This window comes from Alligator mississippiensis, chromosome 5, assembly GCF_030867095.1.
Source record: "Alligator mississippiensis isolate rAllMis1 chromosome 5, rAllMis1, whole genome shotgun sequence".
Taxonomy (NCBI): domain Eukaryota; kingdom Metazoa; phylum Chordata; order Crocodylia; family Alligatoridae; genus Alligator; species Alligator mississippiensis.
In genome coordinates this window covers 193313010-193338466 of record NC_081828.1, presented here as the reverse complement: position 1 = coordinate 193338466, position 25457 = coordinate 193313010, and the positions used below count along the sequence as shown (strand labels likewise).

General features: G+C 47.1%; 1 protein-coding gene across 1 annotated transcript in view; it reads right to left on the bottom strand.

Annotated features, from left to right (window-relative positions):
• CCDC7 (coiled-coil domain containing 7) overlaps positions 1–25457 on the bottom strand; it is a 213810-nt gene that overhangs the window by 9067 nt on the left and 179286 nt on the right. Inside the window, exons 30-32 of the mRNA XM_059729133.1 lie at positions 15906–15962; positions 2745–2903; positions 2172–2261 (exon numbers count right to left, since the gene is read on the bottom strand). Coding sequence (XP_059585116.1) covers positions 2172–2261; positions 2745–2903; positions 15906–15962 — 306 coding nt within the window. The remainder of the gene's footprint in view (positions 1–2171; positions 2262–2744; positions 2904–15905; positions 15963–25457) is intronic.

The following is a 25457-nucleotide window of genomic DNA, read 5'->3' as shown; positions in this document are numbered from 1 at the left end:
TATTTGAATAAATTCAAACATTTATTTTGCTGTATAAAACAGCTAACCTCAGAGTCACACATCCAGAGCCTAGCACACCCCACGAGGAAAAAACATTTAATCACTGGGCTTGCTTATCATATCTCAGGACACTGGCAGACATTACACTTAAAATGTGATTAACCAGGTAAGCACATTAAGTAGTAACATGGTCACACATTCATGTAATTAATAGTGTGATAAAACACGGAACAAGCCATAAAGTTATCAGTAATAACTAATAGCCATTAGTAATAACTTTGTGGCTGGTTCCCATCAAGTCTTAAACTGAATATGTGACCAATCAGCTGACTGGCACTCCCAGCCTTGTGAGTGCACTAGAGTGAAGGGCTCTAGTGTGCTCCTGAGGCTGGGAGTGCCCATCAGCTCACTGGCACTCTCAGCTGGACACACCAGGCACCCACCTTGCTAACTGCCAGTGCAAGGGGAGCCTGGGATCATGATCAAAAGTTAATCATGATCCTGGGCTCCCCTCTCACTAGCTAGAGGGCACAATTAGGTTCTGATCCCCAATCCCAGAATCACACCTCCTGCCCATGCACATGTAGTATGGGATTGTTATTATGATTGTTGGGATTACAGATCAGATCCCATCACATCTTTCACTGAACATCTGCCAGGGGCCTCATACTAATCACTGTTGAGCCCTGGCAGTAAATAGCACCCCAGTGAAACCTACAAGTTCCTTCTCTTTTCACTTCTATGGGTTGTTGTCCCACATAGTTACAAGTGTTTCTCTCTACTCCCTTACTCATTCCTTTACTGATACTTCTGCTTCTCCTGGCTTTAACATGGCACCAGGAGAGAAAAAGGAGTCCTCCCCATTCCCTCCACAATTTCCTGACTTCCTACCATCTGGTACAAGCCTTTGAGGACAAATTTGAAGAACTCTGTTAACTACACGCCCCCCCTCACCTCCCTAGCCCCCAACCCTCCCAGAGTCTCAAATTTCTTTTCTGGATATTCTGAATGTTCTCAGTGGCCCCTTGCTAGTCCAGATAGTCCTTTCCCCCACAAAACTGTCAAGGCTGATTGTTTCTCCTCCTATGGGACTTAAGAAGCCAAGAATTATGGAAGTTTGGGATTTTTGGTGCAAGACAGTTTACATGGTAGGGTTATCTCCAAGCCAGGGATGCCAGAAGCCATTCTTAGACTTTCAGCTTCCAGTCTCTAAGACAGGGCCACTTACAATTCTATAAATACTGGCTTCAGGTGGGACTTCAAGGCCAGCTATACTCTCAATTCTGAAATAGTTGGAAGCCTTAAGAATCCACAGGGTTCCTGGGATCCTGGTTCCACAGCAGGGAACATGGAAATCCTCAAGTTTAGTCTCAAGGCAATGGACAAGACAGGTCTTCTCTAGAAAACTCCCAACTCTACAGTCTACATAGTAGTCCGAGCCCAGGGCAATCCATTCTACTTGCTCACTGAAACAGTCAAGGAAATCGCTGCAGAACTGATCCATAAATTGTTTTATTCCAAAAAATGTTTTGGGGAGTTTTTGCAAGAGCTCCCAGAATTAGTCCTGAGGCTAAGTATAATGAGACACTTCAGGATACAACACAGCTGACTCATAGCACTATAGAACACTGTATTTGATTAACTGTTAAATTATATACTGTATGTAATGTAAATACAGACTGTATACATTTATTTAAATGAAATGTAAGTGTTTGGTTCTTGCTCCCCAGCAGCCTGAAAGGTAAGCTGACAGAAAAGCAGGCAGGCTTCCAACAGAAACTTATGTGGGAACACTGTTCTGTCAGAAGTTAATCCAAATGGAAATATTTAAATGAGATATTTGGGGTTTTTGAAAATTAGTATTTTTTGACAAGCTATTCACAAGAAAATGCTTGATCAGTTCTGCCTATAAGTTCCTTCCATAGCCATGTACAATGGCAATAAACTGGTGCATAAACTGAGTGAAAGTGGTTATTTTTAAAGTCTCTATTTTAGTAATTTAGTATTGTATGTTCTCACAGTAATCTATAATGATATAAGGAAAGGAGGTAAAACATTTTAAGACAAATATGATTATAAAACTGAAATCCTTCTGCAATGCTGACAAGAATACACAATTCAGTTTAGGTTGAGTTTTCTAGAAGTATTTTGTTAATAAGGAAAACAGTTACCCTTAAGTCCCTTGCTCTGAGAAATGAAAGACTTTTTGTTTATTATCCTTCTCTTCCACACTGATGACTGAGTTTCCATCCCTGCATGTGCTATGTAAAATCAGATAAAGTACAACAGATTAGTACTTTAACACAAAAACAGCAAAGAAAAGCATAATCACTTCCAAAAAGGTTCTGTTTTAATCCTTTAGAATTAAATTTGGTTTTTAGAATTAAATTAGCCACACTGCACTTCTGAGAAAAAGCAGCAGCACACTGGAAAAAACTCCAATTGTCAAAATTAAGAAATCCTCATTAGAAACCATGCATTAATATCTATGGCCCTATCTGCATGCAGTTTTAAATGTTGTTAGGATTTAAAAATCAAATGGAATACACAAAATGTCTCTCTTACTGACCTCTCTACCTCTTCTGGCATAGCTATCCCACAAAGAACAATAAGTCCAAATGCCATTTCTTGCACGTACCTCATGGACCTAGCCCATTATGTAATTTTTTTCATCAAATAAAAATGGAAATGGCTCTGTTCTAAGATCTCCCTCTCTCATAGGCAGAATTAGCTTCTTGAGTTACCTGATGGTATGCTCGGTCTTGAAGATACATTAAAGCGTGTGGATAAAACTGGAGTTGCATCTAGTGGCCCATGGATCCTGGATGAAACAGAAGTTACGTCTGCTGACCTATGGGTAATATATGGGATCATCTCTTTGGAGTAGCTCCGTTTTGCAGATGCTTCAAAATAAAATAAAATCTAGTAAATATGCCATATGGGATACAATTACTTAGCCAATACCAAATTATTCTAATAGGGAAAAAACATCAAGAGGATTATATGTCATGAAAAAACAGGACAGCTGGGCAATTTGATAACCAACAAAAGCAGTGGTTATTAGTAACAAAAACAACAGGTGGAAGGATTGCAAGCAATTAGAAATTAGCTCCATTTGTTAATGAGAGCCAAAATATTTTTACATATGTGTGTATATTTTTTCAGACATTTAAATTTTCTAACCTCTAAAGTAAAAATAAAGAACCCTTTTGCTACATTCAAAAAATAGTAAATAAGTTAGGAATGACTGACTATACAACTCTGCATGTAAACCAGGGGTGGGAAAAATATGGCCTGTGGGCCAGATCCAGCCCACAAGGCCATTCTATCTGGCCCATGGGACCCCTAAAAAATGTAGAAAATTAATATTTATCTGACTTTGGTTCCTGTCAAAAATGACAGGAACCAGGGGCAGTAGAACCCAGGGGAAGCCCTGCAGACTCCCACAACAGCAGGCCTTCCCGACTCCGCCCCCCAGGCCGGAAGCCCCAGTAGGCTGCGTGCTGCTCAGGACAGCCCCACGTGGGCCGTGTGCAGCTGCAGCAGGGAGCGCCGGCCACTAGGCAGGGGAGGGGCCACTTTTCCCCATGCTCAGCACCAGCTCGTTCACTGCCCTTCCCCCCAGCCCTTACCTGAGGTTCCAGCGCCGGGGCAGGCATGCCAGGCCAGAAACCCCTGCACAAGCTCTGGGCAGCCAGCAGCAGCAAACACTGCCTGACACAGCAAGCAGGGGGGCCACAGCTGCTGCCACCACAGCACAGCCCCAACAGGCGAGCCTGGAGCCAGCGTAGGGCTGGGTTACAAGATGGTGCTGAGCACAGGGAAAAGCAGCTTCTCACCCACCCCGTGGCCGTCGCCCTGTGCTGCAGGCACTTGCAGCCCACATGGGGCTGCCTGTGCCTGTTCAGGACAGCCCTGCACAGGCTGCGAGTGGCTGCAGCAGGGAGTGTCAGCCAGGGGGTGGAGGAGGGGCCTCTTTTCCCCGTGCTCAGCACCAGCTCCTTCCCTGCCCTTTCCCCCGCCCCTTACCTGAGGTTCCGGTGCTGGAGCAGCCATGTGGTCCCAGGCCAGAAGCCCCTGCTGGGTCTTCCAAGTGGAGGGGCAGGGCCAGGCAGTGGAGGGGCCACTTTTCCCCACGCTCAGAACCAGTTTGTTCCCTGCTGGGGAGCAGGGCATCGGGGCTGCACTCTGCCCCCCGCCTGTACCACAGGGCTGGGGGGGGCACTGAGAGTAAGCGGGTGCACGGGGCCTGCACCGGTATCCCAGGGCCAGGGCCAGCACCAGCAGGGCCCAGAGCAGGGCAGCAGGAGTACAGGGTCCCAGCCGGCAGGGCTCTATGGACCCGGGCCAGCTCCCCACTCTCCCTGCAGCTGCAGCCCAGCCCTGCTCCATAGACCCCTGCCAGCCTGTGCCCTGCTCTGGGCCCCACCGGTGCTAGCCCTGAGACTTTGGGACATTGGTCCCAAGATGCTGGGCAGGGGGTGGGGCACATGTCAAGGGGCAGGGCTACCCATGTGGCCCTCCACAGCTTGCCAAAACTGGGTAAGCAGCCCTCCACCCAAAATAATTGCCTGCCCCTGCTGTAAACTGTATACTTCTTTTCCTTATCCAAGAGACAAAGCATTATAATAAACTTTTAATGCCCACTGTCTGGCAATTCCACAAGAACAAATTAACTTCGCTCATTTTTCAGAAAAAAATGAATTATTTACCAAGACTTCAAAACTCTTCAGGTTATACTGTCCCCATATGCATTCTTAATGAGGTTATACTCTGAGCCTTTGATGAGAGTCTTTTTGCCTTAGGGTACCACACTGCACAACCCTTGTGAAAGAAGGCAAGTGCTCTCCTCCCCCTCTCCAGTGTCCTGTGCCTGCCCCAACTCAGTGTTTGCAGCTACTTCTTCTCAGGACTGCTGCTGCCCCTCCCTGACAGAAGGGCCAACAGCCCCTATGCCAACTACCAGAAAACACTGCTGCAGGAGGGTGGACATATTTTGCAGCCTAGCTTGTCCCCTTTACTCTTCTCACACTCTTGGGGCCCATGGGAAAGCCTGTAGGTGTGAAACCATGCAGGAACAGCCTCAGTGGCAGGGGCCACACTTGACCCTTCACAGGTAGAGATTGGGAGTGGGGAGGGGCAGAGAATGGAAAGAACAGGGCACAACACCATTAGGTCCTACCCTTGCCTCCCTTACCTTGCACCAGCTAGAGCACTGCTTCTCAATCTATTTAGTCTGAAGGGACCGCCTTCCTATCTTCTTTTAATTTAGATTCTAGCTCAGTGATTCTCAACTAAGGTGCCTCAAAACTCAGATATTCAGCTAGGTGGGGTGCCTTGAGGCTAAAGAAGATGAGAACTGCTGGTCCAGAGTCTAAAGGCCCAAAGAACAAACAATCACTTTGGAATCCATAAGAGTCAACAGCTTCATTCATTATAGAGCTGAGTAAGTTGAAACCCCCAAAGATACAATCTCAATAGTGACCAGCATTTCTTTTGGAATACCTGATTGTAACCGGGAATATTAAAAGGGAGAATAACATATTAATTACTCAACCTATAATATTATACTCTCTAAGGAAAGAGAAAAGAGCTATAGGGAGGAGTTGGACAATGCTAAATTCATCTTACAGCCATGAGCAATAAGATGGAAGTGAGGAATTTGTGCTCCACTCATTATTGTGTAGGTGGGCTAATTCTGGCACAAGGGCATGGTAGGCACAAATAAAACCTGAGCAGAGTGTATGTCTGGCACAGATGCAGCCTCAGCACACCATCAGGCAAAAGAATATGATCTTCTGGGTGTGGGGTGAATACAAAGGCCCCTGCCACATGTTACATATATTATGCAGTTAACTGGTTAACCATGCAATACATTTAAACCAGCCATATGTGCGAAGTCATTATCACACCATAAAATGTCCATTCAGCTATAAGAAGAGCCAATAAGCTACTGGGTTAGTGCTTGAAAATGTATAACAACTTTATAACTGGTTTCTATCCAGCTTTAACATGAACGTGTAGCAGGGCCCAAAGATGCAGATACTGCTTATTTGCTAATTTAACAACATTTGGTTAAATTAGTCATTTTTGCAACATATGTGAATTAAATAAGATTTTACTTTTTGAAAATTCTGTCCCATTATGCTGCAGAATAACCTTGGGAAAAGAAATGGTGGAATCCTCATTTAAGTGGCTGAAACAAAGCACTAAAAACTGTCAACAATCACAGTGGCAGAAGGATAGAGTAAATGATCAACTGAAGTAAGTCTTTGCCACTTCTAAATGGTGTGATCCAAACAGGCATGGGTGCCAGGCTAAGATACAAAGAAAGCCTGCAAACCACCATAAGGGATACCTAATGTGCCAGAAACAAGTTGCAGACAGACAGAATACAGAGCATAGAGATACATTTGCTTACCAGAAGGTAATACAGCTGCAAGTTGTTTTGAATCAGGAGAGAAGGTTTGCACAGGAGAGAAGTCTGTGGCATTTCTGTGGAACCTGCACATTTATCTGAATACATCCCTAGGATTTATTTAGTCTGCAGAAGAGAAGACTGAGGAGGGATTTGATAGCAGACTTTAACTACCTGAAGGGCAGTTCCAAAGAGGATATAGACTGTTCTCAGTGGTGGCAGATGATAGAACAAGGAGCAATGGACTCAAGTCACGGTATGGGAGGTTTAAGTTGGGCACAGGTAATCCCCGCTTGGCACTCTTAATTGGTTCTGGAAAAACCAAGCACTAAACAAAACAGCATTAAGCGAAACCCATTTCTCCATTGGATTTAACATAAATAATGATAATTGTTTTCGCACCACCTGCTAGCCCAGACCCTGCGCTCCTGCAGCCCCACGCTAGGCCCTGCCAGCCCGGGCCCTGCGCTCCTGCTGGCCTTGGCCGGGGCGCTCCCAGCAAGACACTACGTGGGCTCTGCCAGGGAAGTCATCAGCTCCTCCCGGCCTCGTTGTTCCTCTGCCGCAATACCTCTGCCAGCCCGCACCTGCTGGCCACCAGTGCATGGTCCCAGCTGCCCTGCCCGCTGGGCCTGAGTCAGGGATCCGCCTGCCCAGGGATTTATGGTGAGATGGCAGTAGGGCTCTGGGGCAGGGTAAGCAGTGGGGCCACCCGCCCACACCCTGCTTTGCCCAGCGGGGACTCCTTCCAGGGCACCCAGGACTGGAATGAGCCACCACTGCCGGATCGCTGCAGGGGTGGAGGCAGAGGAGCTCTGTGGGCTCGGCTTGCACTGGCCCAGGCCCTGCACTCCTACCGGCCCTGGCCTTGGACCCTGCACTCCTACCGCCCACCCATCCCTTCTTGCTACTGCTGCTGCTCCTCCCCATCCACTAACTGCTCCAGCACCACGTGCTGGAGTGGACCCTGCGCTCCTGCCACCTCGTCCTGGGCTCCCGCGGCTGCCACTCCCACCTGCCTTGCTGCCACTGCCTGCTGCTACCACTGCTTCTCCACACCCCGGCACTGAGCGCTATAACGAAATGTGCTCAGCACTAAGTGAAACCAGGTAGGTATTTCAAATTAGTGCTATAACAAAATGGTGCTAAGTGAAACTGCATTAAGCAGGGGTTGCCTGTATTAAGAAAAATTATCTCACTAGGAGGGTGCTGAAGCACTGGAATAGGTTAGCTAGAGAGGTGGTGGAATCACTGTCCTTGAAGGTTTTTAAGGCCTGGCTCAACAAAGCCCTGGCTAGAATGATCTAGTCAGGGATGGTCCTGCTTTGAACAGGGGGTTGGACTAGATGACCTCCTGAGAGCCTTTCTAACCCTCATTTTCTTTAATTCTATTATTCTAACACTAGAGAGGATCTGCCAACCATCCATTGTCATCCCACCCATTGCTGGCAATCCTTTGAGAATGATCTCTACCACAGCTTACTGATGGGTCCTGTGGTGACTTAAGAGCCCAATCTACAAGCCACAGGTCTGTCCACAGAAGTTGCAGGTCTTTCTGTAGGGAAGAGTAGGCTGCAGGCTAGAATTCCTCTCCTTTTTCTTCTTCTCTCTTTTCTCTCCTTTGAGGGCAAGATGCTTTACCTCAAAAGAGACTGCCACATGGTTAAGGCTGCAGCGCCACTGGAGTTGGTCAGCAGCTAGCTCCTCCCAAGTCTTGATGTAAGCATCCATTTTCTTGAGGTGTGCCTTCAATGTGCCCTTGTACCATTTCCTCTGGCCACTATGAAACTTTAGGCCTGTCATGACCCAAAGGGTATGATTTTGTGTGTGCTTCGGCACTGCAGAATTATTTCCCGCCACGAGGAGCTTTCTTTGCACGGTGCAATTCTCAGTTGCATAGAGAAAACCCCGGTGCAAAGGAGTTCCCGCCACCCGTATGTAAATTTGTGTCCCACTATTGGCTGTTTCTAAATTATTCCCACGTGGCGGCTAGCGATTGGCTTGCTAGCCGTATAAGAGGCTTGAGCAGTTTCCGCCCAAGTTGGAGGAGGAGAAGGAGGACTTCACATCTCATGAAGAACTCTAAGCGCGCTGTGGAGCTGAACGAACCCAGCGTATGTCTTAAGAAGGATACAGGGGCCTGATCAACCTCTAGCCTCTCCCCGTCGCCGCCTGATCCCTCGACGTACCCTTTCCTGCGCGCTTTCGTGGAGAGTCACCTTTCGGACTCTCATCGTCGTATCCAGAGCTCTTCTCGGGTTATTTCGTCCAGTTGATTTGACGGGCTCGCAGTTCTAGAGCTCTCAGCCGGCCTTGGACCAGAGTTCGCGGTTAGAACTCTTGTCCGCTCTTCTTCTTTTCTATCTGTAACTGCAACACAAGCAAGTTTTCCTGCCTGCACCGCGACCATCTACGGTGTAAGTAAAATAATCTTTAATCAACCTCTACGCGTCCGTGCCTAATTCTAGTCCGCCGTGCCGAATTCCCCGACCCACGTGCCAGGGCTGCTGGCCACAGCCCGCCGCACGCCCCCGAAACCCTCGGACCGCTCCCGGCCCGCACAAGGCCATTACTAAGCTGGTCGTAGAGCTCTTCTTTTGGGAGTTGAGAGTCAGGCATCCACAAAGAGTGTCTGGTCTAGCCAAGTTGATGCTGGAAGATCACTGACTCAATGCTGGTAACAATGGTTTTGGCAAGGTTGTTGGCATCTGTGCAGCAACCCTCCGATTTCTGGGGGATTTTCTGGAAACATCGTTGATGATAGCTCTCCAGGATCTTAAGATGATGATGGTAGGTCACCCACATCTCACATCTGTAAAGGAGAGTGGGGATGATGGCTGCTTTGTAGACCTGGAATTTGGTGTCTTTCTGGAGGTCACAAGAAACAGACATGCTGAAGCAATTTCCGAAAGAAGGATCCTGTACTGGATCTCTTCATCAACGTTCACTCTCTGAGACTGGTGGCTACCAAGGTAGGGGAAATGCTCGACTACCTCCAGGGTCTTTCCCTCAATTGGAATTTGGGAAGGAGAGTCATATTCATGGCCATGGGCAGGCTGACAGAGCACTTTATCAAGGCTGAGAGAGAGGCCCAAATTTCAGAAGGCTTCTCCAAAAAGATGAGTCTGGAGGTTTTCCTCAGTGTGTACAAGGATGGTGCAATCCATTGACATATTGAAGGTTGATGGTTGTTTTGGTTTTCGAGTGAAAATGACCCAGGTTGAAGGGCCCTCCATCCATTCAGCATGCAATGTCAGTTCTGGAAGGAAGATAGGATGACCATCAGAAAAATGGAGAACAGAATTGGGGTGATGACACATCCTTGTTTGACCCCAGTTTGGATGACAAATGGATCCGTCTCCGATCCATTACATAGAAAGCCTGGGGTCATCTGATCATGGAGAAGCTTCAGGACTTTTATGTACTTTTCAAGATATCCAAATCTGGCCAGTACTTTCTACAAGGCTTGAGTGAATTGAATCAAAGGTCTTAGTAAGGTCCATGAAGGCCATATCTAGGTCCTGATGTGGTTCCCAACAGTTTTCTGGGAACTGATGGGCAGCAAAGATGTCAATTGCCCCATGGGATGGTATGAAACTACACAGATTCTGGTGGGACTTCCTCAGTAAGAGGTAGAAGACAGTTTAGCAGGATGTGGGCAAGGATTTTGCTTTGGAAAGGAGGCAATAGCCTGATAGTTCCCAATGTGAGGAAGCTGGTGCACAGATGCAGAAACCACACAATCTTGACAAGGTGGAGATCTGGGCCCGGTGGCAAGGAAGAAACCCTAGACAACAGGGGACCTCCATCTTGAGGCAGTTTTCTTCTGTTTTTACAGTTGTTGAAATCTTGACATCATCTTCTGCCTGATCTGCCCTTGAGGACTTGGGGTTGGATTGTGGCTTGTCTGGAACTTCCCCTCAGGCCTGTTCACCATAGGTGACCTTGCTAGGAGTGTAAAACTGGGCAACATAGCTCTGAGGATCATTGGAACATGTAAGCGTCTCTGCCACTACAAGGTCTTGATCACAGAGAGGTCATCCCACCCAACCACCTTGTCTGTATTCTCCTAGTACCCGGTGCCTAGCTGCCTAGAGGGCTCTGATCCTTTTCTGTGCATTCACACTCTGACAGTCTCACCAAAGACCTCCCTGCTTCCTGTTCTCCCTTTCACCAAATGGCCATAGGTGCCCAGAAGGCCTGTTGGGCTAGCCCCTGGGCAAGTAAGTCTGGAAATGTCTTCATTATGCATTTGCAGGGCCATGGTTTCAGGATACTCAGAGCAAAAGAGTGGGCCCAGTGCCTATGGTGTGGGCTCCTAAATTCACCCCATGGTGGGGGACTTGACAGCATCCTGTGCAGCTGTGACACAACAAAGGTACTCTTACCTTCAGGAATGTCCTTTATCCCCAAACCTATCTCCACTGTCTGCTGCTTGACCACTGAGAACAAACTAAAATTTGCCAACAGGCTAATTTCTTAGTCCAATGCACCTCAGCTTCACCCGTCTCACTGAGGCCTTACCAACTCTAGCAGAGGAGATTTAGATGGCTTAAAGAATTACACCCGTCTATGGATCATGTAAAATTAATATGGGTCCTCACCCCTGTAGGACCCAGCCCATTGTTATGCCTCTGATGGCAAAGGTAGTTAGAGATTTTGGTGAGCAATTATCACCACTTGGGCCATTAGGAGAGCAGGGTGCTATAATAAAGCTTATTGTTGTCTGCTGTATTGTGCGTTCTTAATTTCAGCCACAAGCCAATAGTGTCCTCCCATTCTACTGTTCACTCACAATGGGAGTAGAGGTGGGGAGGGCAAACTGTGTCCTTTCACCAGAATTCACACCACTCTGGAAACTGCTGAGACAGGAAAATTCTGTTGTTGTTTCAGATTGGCAAGTGTAACCAGGGAACTTCTCGGGGCGATTTGCCAGTGGCCTGCCCATCTGTTTCTGGGCCAAACACCCACCTTCTCGCCTGCCACACCTTGTTGTTATCTAATTAGTGATCTTAATTAGGCGGGAGATTGCACATTTTCTTGCCCCGATGCCAGGGGGCACTATCTGCGGCTCCGTACCTTCCCTACACCACAGCCCATGCCTCACAGATGGCATCCTAGTTTTTACTCTCACCAGCCCCACACTGGGCCCCAGAATCCTCCAGTCAGGACCCCTCTAAGATCCCGCCATTCAGGCAGCCTACCCTGCCCTCATTCAAGGCTGCATAGCTCCCTGAAACTATTTCCCCTCTTGGGCGTGGTTGCCCTGGAACTTTTGGCCACAAAGGGCCTGGCCTCACCTCCAAGGCCAATCGGAAACCCCAGGCCCTCAGCTCTGGGTATCCCTCACAGTTGGCCCCTGGCCTTTTTGACCGTTCTGGTCCTGGCCCCAGCACTGACCAGTCAAGAGTACTCTATATCAGGCCTCTGAGTCGCTAGCCCCACTCTCTCTCTGGGGTCTGCCTTTTGGACCCTACTAGCGGGTGACCCACCCAGTTGTGGGAGCTGGGGTTATGGTGCCCCAACCCACCTTTCACTGGGGTGGTAACTGGCCTGGCATTTCCTGGGGGCTCCCATGCCACTGAGAGCCCCACCAGGCCACCCACTCCCAGCAGGTGCAATTTTAGGTCATGCCCAGGACCAGGAGCCTCCTACAGCTCCTCCCTTAACTCTGGGATGTTCCAAGAAGCCTCGCAGCCAGGCAATGTTCCTGCCTGGCCCGCCAGCAGGGAACTGATCTGTTTATCTAGGCAGCCAGGAACTAAAATGGCTGCCGCAATCAAGCACCTGCTGGCTGCTTGGCTCAGGTCTTAAAGTGGCAGGCACAAACAGTGCCCTGCCACAGCAAGTCATTCAGTTAATGGCAGTTTAAATAACCACTTGATTTTGTCTCTCCAGGCTGGAACTAACATGGACCACACTCCTGTCCCCCTTTCTGGGCCATAGTAAAGACACAGCTCAACACCCCCTACCCATGCTCTTCCCACACTTAGCAGTGTGTACGCTCAAGCTGTAAACCTGTCGTATTTAAAAGCTGTCTTTCAGACCGGAGTTTTTTTCTCCAAATGGTCAATTTTGCTGCCTAAGAGGTTAAGTAGTGGAGAGACAATATTTATATATTTTAAACATCTCTGAATATAAGGGTAACACGGGCAGTACTTCAAGAGGTACCCCTCTCCAACTGAAGGGATTAAAGCAGGTGCACAAGCACTGTGGGAGGTGTAGGGACTCTCCTCCCCTATAGAGCAGAGCCAGACCACCAATGGGGCCTTAACCATATACCTTTTAATGAGAGAACAGTAGTAGGAACAAAACAGGCATCAACCAAGGGGTATAGTGGACACTACAATGCCCCAAGGGGCAGGATTCAACAAAGGTTAGACACTTACAATCATTGACAAAAGACAGGGTTAACAAAATAGAAAACACAAACAGCAGAACAAACAATGCTGGTTGGTGAAATATAAAAGGCACAAAATACAAAACGTCAAATAACAAGTAATATAGGGCCTAGGAACAGGCAGGGGGGAAGAACACAATGACCCCTTTCCACTGCAACAAGAATTTCTCCCTCTCATTTCACTCACCCCAGGTCACCATAGCTGGGACTTAAACTCGCATCTCCCACATGGTAGGCAGAAACTCAACCACACAGCCACCAGTACTGGTACTGCTCCAAGCTGCTAGGGGTCTTGACCTTCCTGGAGCCCTGGCCTCACTTCAAGCTGCCTGGCTTCTTACTGCAGAAGCTGGAAGCAGAGCTGGGAACCTCTCAGGTCACTGCTCAGATCCTTGCTGGAGCTGGGGAGCCTCTCCTGCTGGCCGCAGCCTCTCATAGGCGTTTTCTGCTGGGCTCCAGGATCCTCTCCTGCTGGCTGCATGCTGCGCTGCTCAGGGTCCAACTGCTGCCTGCAGGTCCAACTCCTTCAGGTGCTTCTGGGGCAACTGCTCCCACCCCGCTGGCCCAGCTCTTGCCAGCTCTTTGAAGCTCCTTCCTTGTGGTCCCTCCCTGGTCTCCCCTGAGTCAGCCGCACTGCCCCTTTTATCCCCCTCCAGGTGACCCAAGGGGCCAATCAGGGGACACGGAGGGTGAGTCTCTGGAGCCTGATTGTTGAGTAAAAGGAATCCCAAGTCCTCCAATCATCTTTTACCCCTTCAAAACCCCTGGGCTAAGTCACTCCTAGCTAGCCCGTCACATAAGGAAAACATTTAATATTGATAAGTGATTAAAGCAGATAGTCATTAACTAATATTTATTTATGGAACATTTTCACCAAAGGATTATATATAATCAATGACCTGGAAGATGGGATGGAGTGCAGCCTCAGAAAGTTTACAGATGACACCAAGCAGAGGGCAGTAGTAGAAACACTGGAAGGCAGTCCTAGGATTCAAAGAGATCTAAACAATTGGAGAACTGGACCAAAAGAAATCTCATAAGGTTCAATAAGGACAAATTCTACACTTAGGACAGAACAATCCCATGCACCAGTGCAGGCTGGGGACTGACTGGCAAAGCAGCAGCTCTACAGAAAAGGACCTGGGGGTTACAGTGGACAATAAGCTGAATAGAAGCCAACAGTGTGCCCTTGTTGCCCAGAAGGATAATAGCATACAGGACAGCATTAATAGGAGTGTCGTCAGCAGGTCAAGGGAAGTGATTATTCTCTATTTGACACTGGTGAGGCCACATCTGGAGTAATGTGTCCAGTTTTGGGCCCCTCACTACAGAAAGTATGTGGGCAAATTAGAGAGAGCCCAGCAGAGGGCAACAAAAATGGTGAGGGGGCTGGGCACATAAATTCTGAGGAGAGGTTGAGGGAACTGAGCTTATTTAGTCTAGAGAAGAGAAAACTGAGAGGAGATTTAACATCAGTCTTCAACTACCTGAAGGGTGGTTTGAAAGAGGATGGACCTAGACTGTTCTCAGTGATGGCAGATGACAGAAAAAGGAGCAACAACCATTTTTTAAGTTGCAGCAAGGAAATTTTAGTTTAGATATTAGGAAGAACTTTCTCACTAGGAGGGTAGTAAAACACTGGAACAGGCTACCCAGAGAGGTTGTGGAGTCTCCATCCTTAGAGATTTGTAAGACCTGGCTATACAAAGCCTTGGCTGAGATGATCTAGTTGAGGATGGTCCTGCTTTGAGCAGAGGGTTGGACTAGATGTGACCTCCTGAGATCCATTCCAACCCTCATTTTCTATGATTCTGTGATTCTATATTAAGTGCAAGAGAATCAAAATGTCAAAGTATAAGTAACTTATTTAAACTTTAAAAAAAAAAATGCTTTCATTTAAAATATCAAAATTATGTTGGCACATACTCTTTAAATATATAAAATTCACACACCTGTTAGTGCATCTTAATTATCCTTTAATATGACAAAACAGATTTATCAGATATATTTTGTATATAAATATCTTCTCTTATCTGGACAATACAACAAAATGTATTGCATGTAAAGGAAGAAAGAACTTTTTTTTGTTTGATAGTTTTGTAAAAGCAAACCTAAAATTTCCTCTTTTACAGGGTTATCATAAACATGCTATGGCTATGTAGAGCTGTTCATTTGCTCTGGGAGAGTTGCTGCTGTCCCAAGAGAAACCACAGGTGTAGAGACATTCATGGTTGAATGTCTCTGCGTGCTTTGGGCTGCAAATACCCAGTCCTGAAGCACTTAGAGGGTATGCTCCGGTCTCAACTTTTTCCAGCTACACCCAATCCCACCCTCTCAACTGAGTTGCCAGCTCCTCTGCCCCATCACTGACCCAGCAACCCCCTCTACCCCCCTTTACTGATCTGCCAGACTTTGTGCCCCTTGCCTCGACATCAGTACTTGGTGCTCTAGAGCCCCCTAACAGACTAGTGTCAGCACCACAGACTCTATGGTGCTCAGCTTGAATGTCTGTAAAGAGCTCTCCAAATAAGTTTTTTCTACTGGGAGAACAAACCTGGGAAAATTCTCCCAGATCATTTGAATGCATGTATGCAGCCAATGTCTATTATATAACCAGAGAATAGTATTTTTGAATGAGACAACATTCTATGAAAGGAATGATATACATGTGCCACAGGAGATTCCCACAGTACGTCTGCAAGAAGGGAATTCTCATGCAGGTTCCCTTGCTTGCAAAAGCACCACCTGATTGGGCGTGGCTGCCTGAGTCACTTACTCTGCAGTGACTCTTTCCTGCAGGGGAATTCCTGGGCCATGTAATAAATAAGCAGTGTGACTATCTTTGGTTGCAGCAACACTTTTTGGTACTTACAGCACAAAAGGCTAGGATGTACATTTGCTCACAATTTGTGCTGCCATAAAACATTTTATGGTGGCAAAACAGTGACATCTGTTTTCATCCAAAGAGAGAAATCTGCAAATCACCACGGCCATACAGCAATACTGCATCTTCCTTTCACAAAAGTGGCCAGAGAAAAATGGAAAGTCACAGAAATAAATTAACAAAAGGGAAAGCTCTTCACTTACCTCTGCTTCTGTCTTGATGTATCAGGAATATTGAAGGTGTAGGTTCAAGCTGTAAACCTGAAGGAAAATTTAATGACCATCTTTCAGACAGGAGTCTTTTTTTTCTCTGACTGGTCAATTTTGCTGCCTAAGGGATTTTCCAATGGAAAGGCACTATTTATATATTTTTAAACTCTAAATATAAGCAAGACACTCAATGCGACACTCAATGCTGAAGATGCTCATTAACTATGATTTATTTAGCAAACATTCTCACCAGAGGGTTATCTTAAGAGCAAGGGAGTCAAAATGACAACATATAAATTGCAACCTCATGCTCTGAAACTCCTCTGCCTACCCCCCGCAAAAAACAAAAGTTTCAGGTAAATGTTTTAAATAGATATTTTCATAGTAAGTAAAGGCCTGAGTTAAATATTTGAAAAAGTAAAAGTCTACATTCATTTTTTTAAAAAGACGGACTGTTTTAATGCACGGTGTAACAAAATGGTCTATTCTTTAAAGAAGGGGCAACTAACGCTGTTAAAGAAATTCAGGTGTGGGGCATAAGGAGGGAGTGTCCCACTAGGAGCATAAAGAGCTCCTGAACAGGAAAGAAAGAAAAGAGAGAGAGAAAATTAAATAAATAAATACCTTTATCATAAAAATATTGTAAAAAGAAACATTAAAGTGCAAAAAAGTAGGCTTGTGTGAAGCTGCTAGTATTCACAGATGTTAGGGTCGGAAGGGACCTCAATAGATCATCGAGTCCGACCCCCTGCATAGGCAGGAAAGAGTACTGGGTTCAGATGACCCCAGCTAGATGCCTATCTAACCTCCTCTTGAAGACCCCCAGGGTAGGGGAGAGCACCACCTCCCTTGGGAGCCCGTTCCAGACCTTGGCCACTCGAACTGTGAAGAAGTTCTTCCTAATGTCTAGTCTAAATCTGCTCTCTGCTAGCTTGTGGCCATTACTTCTTGTAACCCCCAGGGGCGCCTTGGTGAGTAGAGCCTTACCAATTCCCTTCTGAGCCCCCACGATGAATTTATAGGCAGCCACAAGGTCGCCTCTCAACCTTCTCTTGCGGAGGCTGAAGAGGTCCAGGTGCCCCAGTCTCTCCTCATAGGGCCTGGCCAAGCCCTTAACCATACGAGTGGCCCTTCTCTGGACCCTCTCCAGGTTATCCACATCCTTCTTTAAGAGCGGCGCCCAAAACTGGACGCAGTATTCTAACTGCAGTCTGACCAGCGCCCGATAGAGAGGAAGTATCACCTCCTTGGTTCTGTTTGTCACGCATCTGCTGATGTACGATAAAGTGCAGTTAGCTTTGCTGATGGCTTTGTCACACTGACGACACATGTTCATCTTGGAGTCCACTAGGAATCTGAGATCTCTTTCTGCTTCTGTGCTACCAAGCAGGTCATTTCCTAGACAGTAGGTGTGCTGGACATTTTTCCTCCCTAGGTGCAGCACTTTGCATTTCTCCTTGTTGAATTGCATTCTGTTGTTTTCTGCCCATATATCCAACCTGTTCAGGTCTGCCTGTAGTTGTTCCCTGCCCTCCGGTGTGTCCACTTCTCCCCACAGTTTTGTATCATCTGCAAACTTGGACAGAGTACACTTCACTCCCTCGTCCAAGTTACTGATGAAGATATTAAAGAGTATCGGTCAAAGGACCGAGCCCTGAACGACCCCCCACTGCCCACGTCCTTCCAGGTCAATACCAACCCATCCACCACCACTCTCTGGGTACAACCTTTGAGCCAATTTGCCACCCACTGGACTGTGTAATCATCCAAGTCACAGCCTCTTAATTTGTTCACCAGTATGGGGTAGGATACCGTATCGAAGGCGTTCCTAAAGTCTAAGTAAACAATGTCTACCCCTACTCCTGTGTCCAGGTGTTTTGTAACCTGGTCGTAAAAAGAGACTAGATTAGTCAGGCATGATCTACCTGCTACGAACCCGTGCTGGTTTCCCCGCAGCATAATTTTTCCTGCTGGGCTCTCACATATCCTTAATAATCTTTTCAAAGACTTTGCCAAGGATGGAGGTGAGACTGACTGGCCTATAGTTGCCTGGATCCTCCTTTCTCCCCTTCCTGAAAATAGGGACCACATTGGCCCTTTTCCAGTCCTCCAGGATCTGGCCCGTGCACCCCGAGTGCTCAAATATTCTTGCCAGTGGCTGTGCAATGACATCAGCCAGTGCGTTCAGTACCCTCGGATGGAGCTCATCCAGGCCTGTCAACATAAACACATCCAGTCCTTCTAAGTGACTGCAACATCTCAGGGTCAACGGTTGGTAGTCTGGTGCCCTGCTGTTGCCTCTCTACAATCCCACTGTGAGACTTGTCTTGCCCCTCGTTTAGGAAAACTGAGGCAAAGAACTCATTGAGGAGTTCAGCCTTGTCCCCCCTCTCTGCCACCAATTGCTTTTGCCCATTCAGTAGTGGTCCTATACCGCCCTGGGCCTTCCTTTTACTCCCTATATATCTGAAAAACAATTTTTTGTTATCCTTAACTTGGGATGCCATCCTCAGCTCCATGGTAGCTTTGGCCTTTCTAACTGCCTCCCTACAACTGCAAGCTGAGGAGGTATACTCCTCTTTAGTAATCTCTCCCTGTTTCCACTACTTATATGCCCCCCTTTTTGCCCTTAGGCTGCTCTGGATTTCTCTGGTCAGCCAAGGAAGCCTCTTGGCCCCTTTCCCCCCTGCATCGGGATCATCTCCCTCTGTACCCAAAGGATCGCTTCTTTAAGGCACAGCCACCCTTCCTGGGCTCCCATCTCGCCAAATCTCTTACTCTGCAGTGCGTCGTTGACTAAAAGCCTGAGCTCGCTGAAGTCAGCCTTCCTAAAGTCTAGCACTTCCACCCTACTAGTTACTGTCCCACATGTGACCACTGATCTGTAGGTCCCCTACCATATCATCCCCCGTTGCCAATACTAGGTCCAGTAAGGCATTCCCCCTAGTGGGACCATGGGGGGGTCGGGGGGCTGATGCAGAGCCCCCCATGCAGTGTTGGGCAATGGGAGGCAGCGCCCCCAGTCACCACCCCATGGCAGCTCCACTCAGCCCAGCTCCGGCCCTTTAAGGAAAAAAAAACAAAAACAAAACCCCCAGACTCACCATTCCTGCAGGGCAAGGGGGGCAATCCCCACTGCCCCCACTACCCCGCACCATATGGGGGCTCTGCATGAGACCCCTGAAGCCCTGAGGCCACTGCAGGAGTGGTGAGTGGTGTTTTTTTTCTTAAAGGGCCAGAGTTGGGGCAGGCAGGGCAGCCATGCGGGGGGGCCTGGAAGAGTGAGGGGGGGGTCAAGGGGCTCATGTCAGAACCCCCCATGCAGCGTGGGGCAGTGGGGAGCAACGGGGATCACCCCCTGGCCCGGCAGCACTGAGTCAGGCTTTTTTTTTTTTTTTTTTTTTTTTTTTTTTTTTTTTTTAAAGGAGGGGGCAGGCAGGGCAGCCATGGGGGGAGCAGGCAGGGGATGGGGCTGGCAAGGGTGCCCCCATAGTCCCATCCCCGCTCCTCCAGCCCTTCCCTCCCCTGCCCCCTGCTTACCAGCTCTGAGTCTGGCTCCAGCTCCCTGCTGCAGGACTGCCCAAGTCATCAAAACTCTCTAAATCTTTTCCGAAGTTTCGGAGAGCTTCGAATTGATTCAGACATTTTAATTGGTCCCCTGATTCAATTCAGATTCGGAGATTCAGCCACCGAATCAGGCTGAACCTCCTCCGAATCGAACTGGCACCTGAAGCTTTGCACAACCCTGTAAAAAAGTGTGTGTTGCCTACCCCCAGGGGCTGAGCATGAAACATTCATCAGTATCAAAACTCCTGTATCACTAGAGATTGAAATCCCTCTTACTCTCATTTAGGATTAGCTGTTTGTCTTCCATCTTGTAGATTGCCCCCTCAGTGGCTCAGCATGACACAAATTGGTCCACATTTTGTTTCAAGGTGAAGTATCCAAACTCAAATGAGACGTATACCCAACCAAGAAGTAGAAGAGCTGTAGGGCATCATCAGAGCCAGACCTTGTAACCCAGTTTCTGCAGATTTTTCAGGGTCACCATTTTGGCCTGGCCCAGCAGGAAACTTAGAAAAAAACAAGTTCAAAGTGCCAGAGAGGGGAAGTGAAAGGAAAAGGGAAAGGAAAAACTTGCGAGGGAACAATTTGATGGGAGGAGAAGCCAGAGCAAAAAGTGGCTTTTCTAATGTCTGAGGAGGACAGAGTATTTTGGTTTGGTTTGTTGTTTTGCTAAAGACTGACATTTATGTTGTGGGGAATAAAGATAAACATAGCTACTTGTCCTGTAAATGGCAGCAGGATAAATAACCTGCTTACATATGGAAAATGAGAGAAAATGGGAAAGGTTTAATAATAAAAAGGAAAGACTGAAAAGCCAAAAACAAAATGGGTTTTAAAAAGGAAAATGACCAGTACTACTTTTAAATTAATAAAGCTAGGTCTGTCTATAACAGAGAAAAAGCAAGTTAAAAATAATTTTGCCCTATATTTTTACATTTAAAATAGAAATGTAATATAGTAGAGAAGTTTCAAACAAAAGCTAAAGTCATCTGACCCCAGCACTCTTTCCTGCCTAGACAGAGGGTCAGACTTGATGATCTGTTGAGGTCCCTTCCGACCCTAGCATCTATGAATCTTAATCGTCAACAAAACAAGGATGGAAAATGCACTTATACATGAAATTTAATTTTAGGACTTTCCATGCCAAGCATTTGTCACAGTACTTAGCCTAAGAAAAGAACAGCAAGAGAAAAAGCCCTGGAGAAAGCACAGTCTTCTGAGGATGGATGAGACAGACTGACATGGAGGGTCCTAGACTGAACAGTCACAAGATGCGTTTGTTTGTTTTTTTAAGTCTTCCCCATTATACATCCCTTCACAAAGAGATAGAAAAAAACAGTAAATTATTAAGGGAAGGAGGATTAAATTTACCCATTAAGACCTGAAAAGAAACCGAAGCATAACAAGGATACCCTGTTCCATAATTTCCTTGTACCAAATATTAAACCAGCAGAGATGAGAATGACAGTATTTAAATGTTGAATATGTGTAGAGTCTGGAATGCCTTACATGAATGGAACCTGCATACTGGAGGCCTGATAAGAATGGCTGTCCTCAAAAATCTAACATCAGATACTGTAAGGATGAGTCAGTAACTGCATTAAGTGATGGATGGCCTTGAGCTCCATCTTATAAGAAACCATCTCATAGCATGTCCTACACTTCAATTGTTTTTGCCCTGGAATGTGTCTCTACACAAACAATGAAAACCCAAGTGATACATAGGGTTTTAAGCAAGATGCTAAAAGTGGGTTAATTTGCTCTACTTCCTAGGAGAGCTAATGAGCCTGGGTGCAGCACCATGCAAATCTGGCTACATGACTTCCAGTTCAAGAGGTACCAAATGCAGTACAGTATTGTGTGTGTCAGTATAGGACTACGTAATAGGCCTGTGCAAAATGGCTAGTATTTGCTTCGGATTTGGATTCAGCTGATTTGGGGGGACAGTGATTCGATTCAGTGATTCGAATCACTGTCCTGAATCAATTCAGCCGAATCTGATTTGAGTATTCAGTTGCCACCGAATCGGCCAAATCTCCGAATCAAACAGGCCACATCCCCCGCCCACTCTCCCAGCCTGGTCAATGGCTGCCATGCCCAGCCCCAGTGTCCTGGCTCTTTTTTTTTTATTTTAAAGCCCCACATTCACTGGCTGCTGCCAGGCTGCTGCCAGGCAGGGTGGCGATCCTCACTGCACTCCACTGCCCAGCGCTGCTTGGGGGACTCTGCCACAAGCCCTCAGAAGCCCTAACAGTTGCTGCAGCAGCCAATGATTGCAGGGCTTTTTTTTTTTTTTTTTTTTTTAAAGACCTGGGACACTGGGGCCAGGCGGGGCAGCCATTGACGGGGCTGAGACAGTGGGCTGGGGATGAGGGTTCATAACAGAGTCCCCCATGCAATGTAGGGCAGTGGGGGACAGCGGGGATGGCCTCCCCACTTGGCAGGAGCTGGCTTTTTTTTTTTTTTTTTTCTCTAAGAGCTGGGATGCTGGGGCCGGGCAGGCAGGGGTCAGGAGGGCACTCAGGAGGGCTGGAGAGCAGGCAGGGGATAGGGCCTGGCAGGGGTCACCCCATGAGGGGTGAGCTGAAGTCCAGAATGAGGGGTGAGTTGAAGTCACTAGTAGCAAATGCCTCATTGATATCAGAAAAGTTGCAGAAGCTCACAGCTGACGCATTGTTGGTAAAAAAATGTTTGTTGAGAAAAGAGATGCTTTGCATCTTTCTTGAATCTCTTAGCATAGACTTTGCCTATGTGCTTCCAGGATACAGGAATTTCTTCAATTTGGTTGCTACAGGGATACTTTATCTTAACTGAATATTCAAGAATCTCCAGTGAAAACATTTCTGCTTGTTCTGTAAGTTTGGAGAATAGGAGTTCCAGACCTGGAGGACAGCTATGTGATGTGCAATGTATAGGGTTGTGTTTGTAGTCCCCAGGTTGCACTTCTTTTTTGGAGGGTGTCTGGTTAATTCTATGCTTATGAACATTGCTGGTCACTTGTGAGGCCCAAGTTTGCTTCTTAGTGTCTGGGTGTTTTTTTCACCTTCCTCAGAAGTGTTGGCACTGGATTTATGACCCAGATACCTTGTTCAGGGTGGACCCAAACCCTCAGACCAACCACGACCCCACCCTTCGATAAGGGGCAAATTTTACTGATATACACTGATAGCAGATAAGAATAATGCAAACAATTCTATATCTACCAGTCCTAGGGTTCACAGAGTCAAGGTACATCTGGCCAGTATATGACCTTCACTCTGAGGTTCTCTCTTGAATGTCAGATTAATAGATTCTAGGGTCAGACAGGACCTCAGTGGGCCATCTAGTCTGACCCCCTGCCAGGCAAGAAAAGGGTCACCAAAATTGGGGTCATGTGAACCCAGCCAGGTGCCTGTCCAGTCTCCTCTTGAAGACCCCCAAGCATGGGGCGGGCACCACCTCCCTTGGAAGCCCATTCCAGATCCTGGCAACCCTCACCATGAAGAACTTTTTTCTAATGTCCAGTCTAAACCTTCTCTCCAGTAGCTTATAGCCATTGTTCCTTGTTGTTCCAGGGGGTGTCCTGGTAAACAGATCATCGCCTACTTCATGTTGCTCTCCCCATATGAATTTGTATTCTGCCACAAGGTCCCCTCTCAGCCTTCTCTTGGAGAGGCTGAAGAGTTTAAGGTCCCTTAGCCTTTCCTCATAGGGCCTTCCCTGCAGGCTTCTAATCAGATGAGTGGCTCTTCTCTGGAACCTTTCCAAGTTGTCTGCATCCTGCTTGAATTGTGGCATCCAGAACTGGGCACAATACTCCAGCTGTGGCCTGACCAGTGCCGCATAGAGAGGGAGAATCACCTCCTGTTTGTGAAGCACCTATGGATGCACAAGGTGCGATTGGCTCTGCTGACTACTTCATCACATTGACGACTCATGTTCATCCTGGAGTCAACAGTGACTCCAAGATCTCTTTCTGCCTCAGTGGTGCTGAAAAGGTCGCCCCCCAGCCTATTGGTATGATGGCAGTTCTTTCTCCCTAGATGCAGCACCTTGCACTTGTTCTTATTGAATAGCATCCTGTTGCTCTCTGCCCACTTCCCCAACCTGTCTAGGTCAGCCAGGATCTGGTTCCTCCTCTCCAGGGTGTTAGCTTCACCCCATATTTTTGTGTCATCCACGAATTTGAACAGGGTGCTTCCCACACCCTCATCCAGATCACTAATGAAGATGTTGAACAGCATTACCCCAGAACTGAGCCCTGAAGGACTCCACTGCACACATCTTTCCAGGTTGACACCAACCCATCCACCACCACTCTGAGTGAGACCCTTGAGCCAGGTTGCTACCCAGTCTACCATATAATCATCCAAGGCAAATCTCCTCAGTTTATGTATAAGGATGGTATGAGATACCGTGTCAAAGGCCTTCTGGAAGTCCAGATAGATAACATCTACCTCAACTCCTGCATCCTGCAAGGCTATTGGTGGCCTTGTCATAAAAAGAAACTAGGTTAGGCAGGACCTGCCTGCTATAAATCTGCTAGATGTCAGCAGCCTGGAGGTCAAAGGCCGAGGCCCACCCTCCCCAGAGTGGGGTGAGTGAGACAGGTTGGTGCTATGCCCCTGTCCATGGTGGCCTTGGTTTCCTCTCTCAGGGACCCTTTGCTGCTCTGAAATCCCTCCTTTTGTATTCTTTTTTCCCTTCTGATGACTCTTCATCCCTGGGCCTCGTTGATTGGTCTCCCTGTGGTCGTCATACTATCCATGTTCTGTCCTGTCAGTATATTTCTTTTTTTCACAAACTCATCACACGCACACATCCTAATTTGTTGGGCTTTTGCCGGTTTCTCCTAATTTGGTCTGCCCCCAAAACTGGAAATCCCAAGGGCTGTGCAGTTGGCACTGTGACCTGGTGCCAATGCTGCAGAGTCCTTTATCTCTTTTATGGAACAGTGTGGTACATGCCTTCAATTTCCCAGCCTGTATGTCTGTTTGCTGCTTGCCCGTGTCAAATACAGTGGGTCTTGAAGGAGACTGTGCCACAAACAGACTTTTAGAAATCAATTAACCCTTGCCATTACTGTGGACCATTGTTCTAAAGCAATATCTACTTTATCTATAAGCCAATTCCCAAAAGCAAACCTCTAAATATCATTTTTTAGCTATCAAAAAGCATTGGGTGTTAGCCATAAACAAAGTTGGGGATTTGGACTGTTGTGAGTTGATGGGACTGGGATCTAGAAAACTCAGAGGCTCAAAGCTAGAACCTCTGCTCAGGATCAGACCGACTGTCACATTTGGGATGAGGAAGAACTCCACCATTTCACTGGCATGGAGTGTGGGGATTTTTGCTGACTTCTGTAGGAGTGGAGCACAGTCTTCTTCCTTATATCTCTGGAGCATATTTTAACAACCTACTTCTGGTCCTTGCAGTGGGGCAGGACATTGATGGTGCCTTCATCCCTCTGCTTTACCAATGGTAAGTTAAAGGGTGTTTTTGATATTTTGGACATTATGTCTCATAGTTGTGTGTGCGAGAGTTCCCAAAGTTTTTAGGAGCAGTTTACACAAAGAATTGCCTAGGATGGCTTAGACAATGGTTGAGTAGGTTAGGCTAGATGACTTCCTGAGGTCCCCTCCAGTCCTACTTTTATACACGATTCTATGAATTCTGCCTTGATGTCACTGAAGAGAGGTTTCATGTGGCCTTTTGGTACTGTGTCAGCATGGACCTCACCCCTCTACCCACTAGGAATCAGATTCTACACTAGCCTACTTAACTCTCAAGATGGACCTTGCTCACTGTCTGGGAACTGCAGAAGCATACTCTTCTTTGTCTGTTATTTCCAATAAGGAAGAAGGGGGAGAGATGTTGTCCACCAAACCCTCCTCAGATTGTCCAAATATTGATTTGTTTTGAATTTAGCAATATTAAAGAAAAAAAACCTCATAGCAATGACAAAACTGAGAAAACATGGCATTAAAATTATTTGAAAGC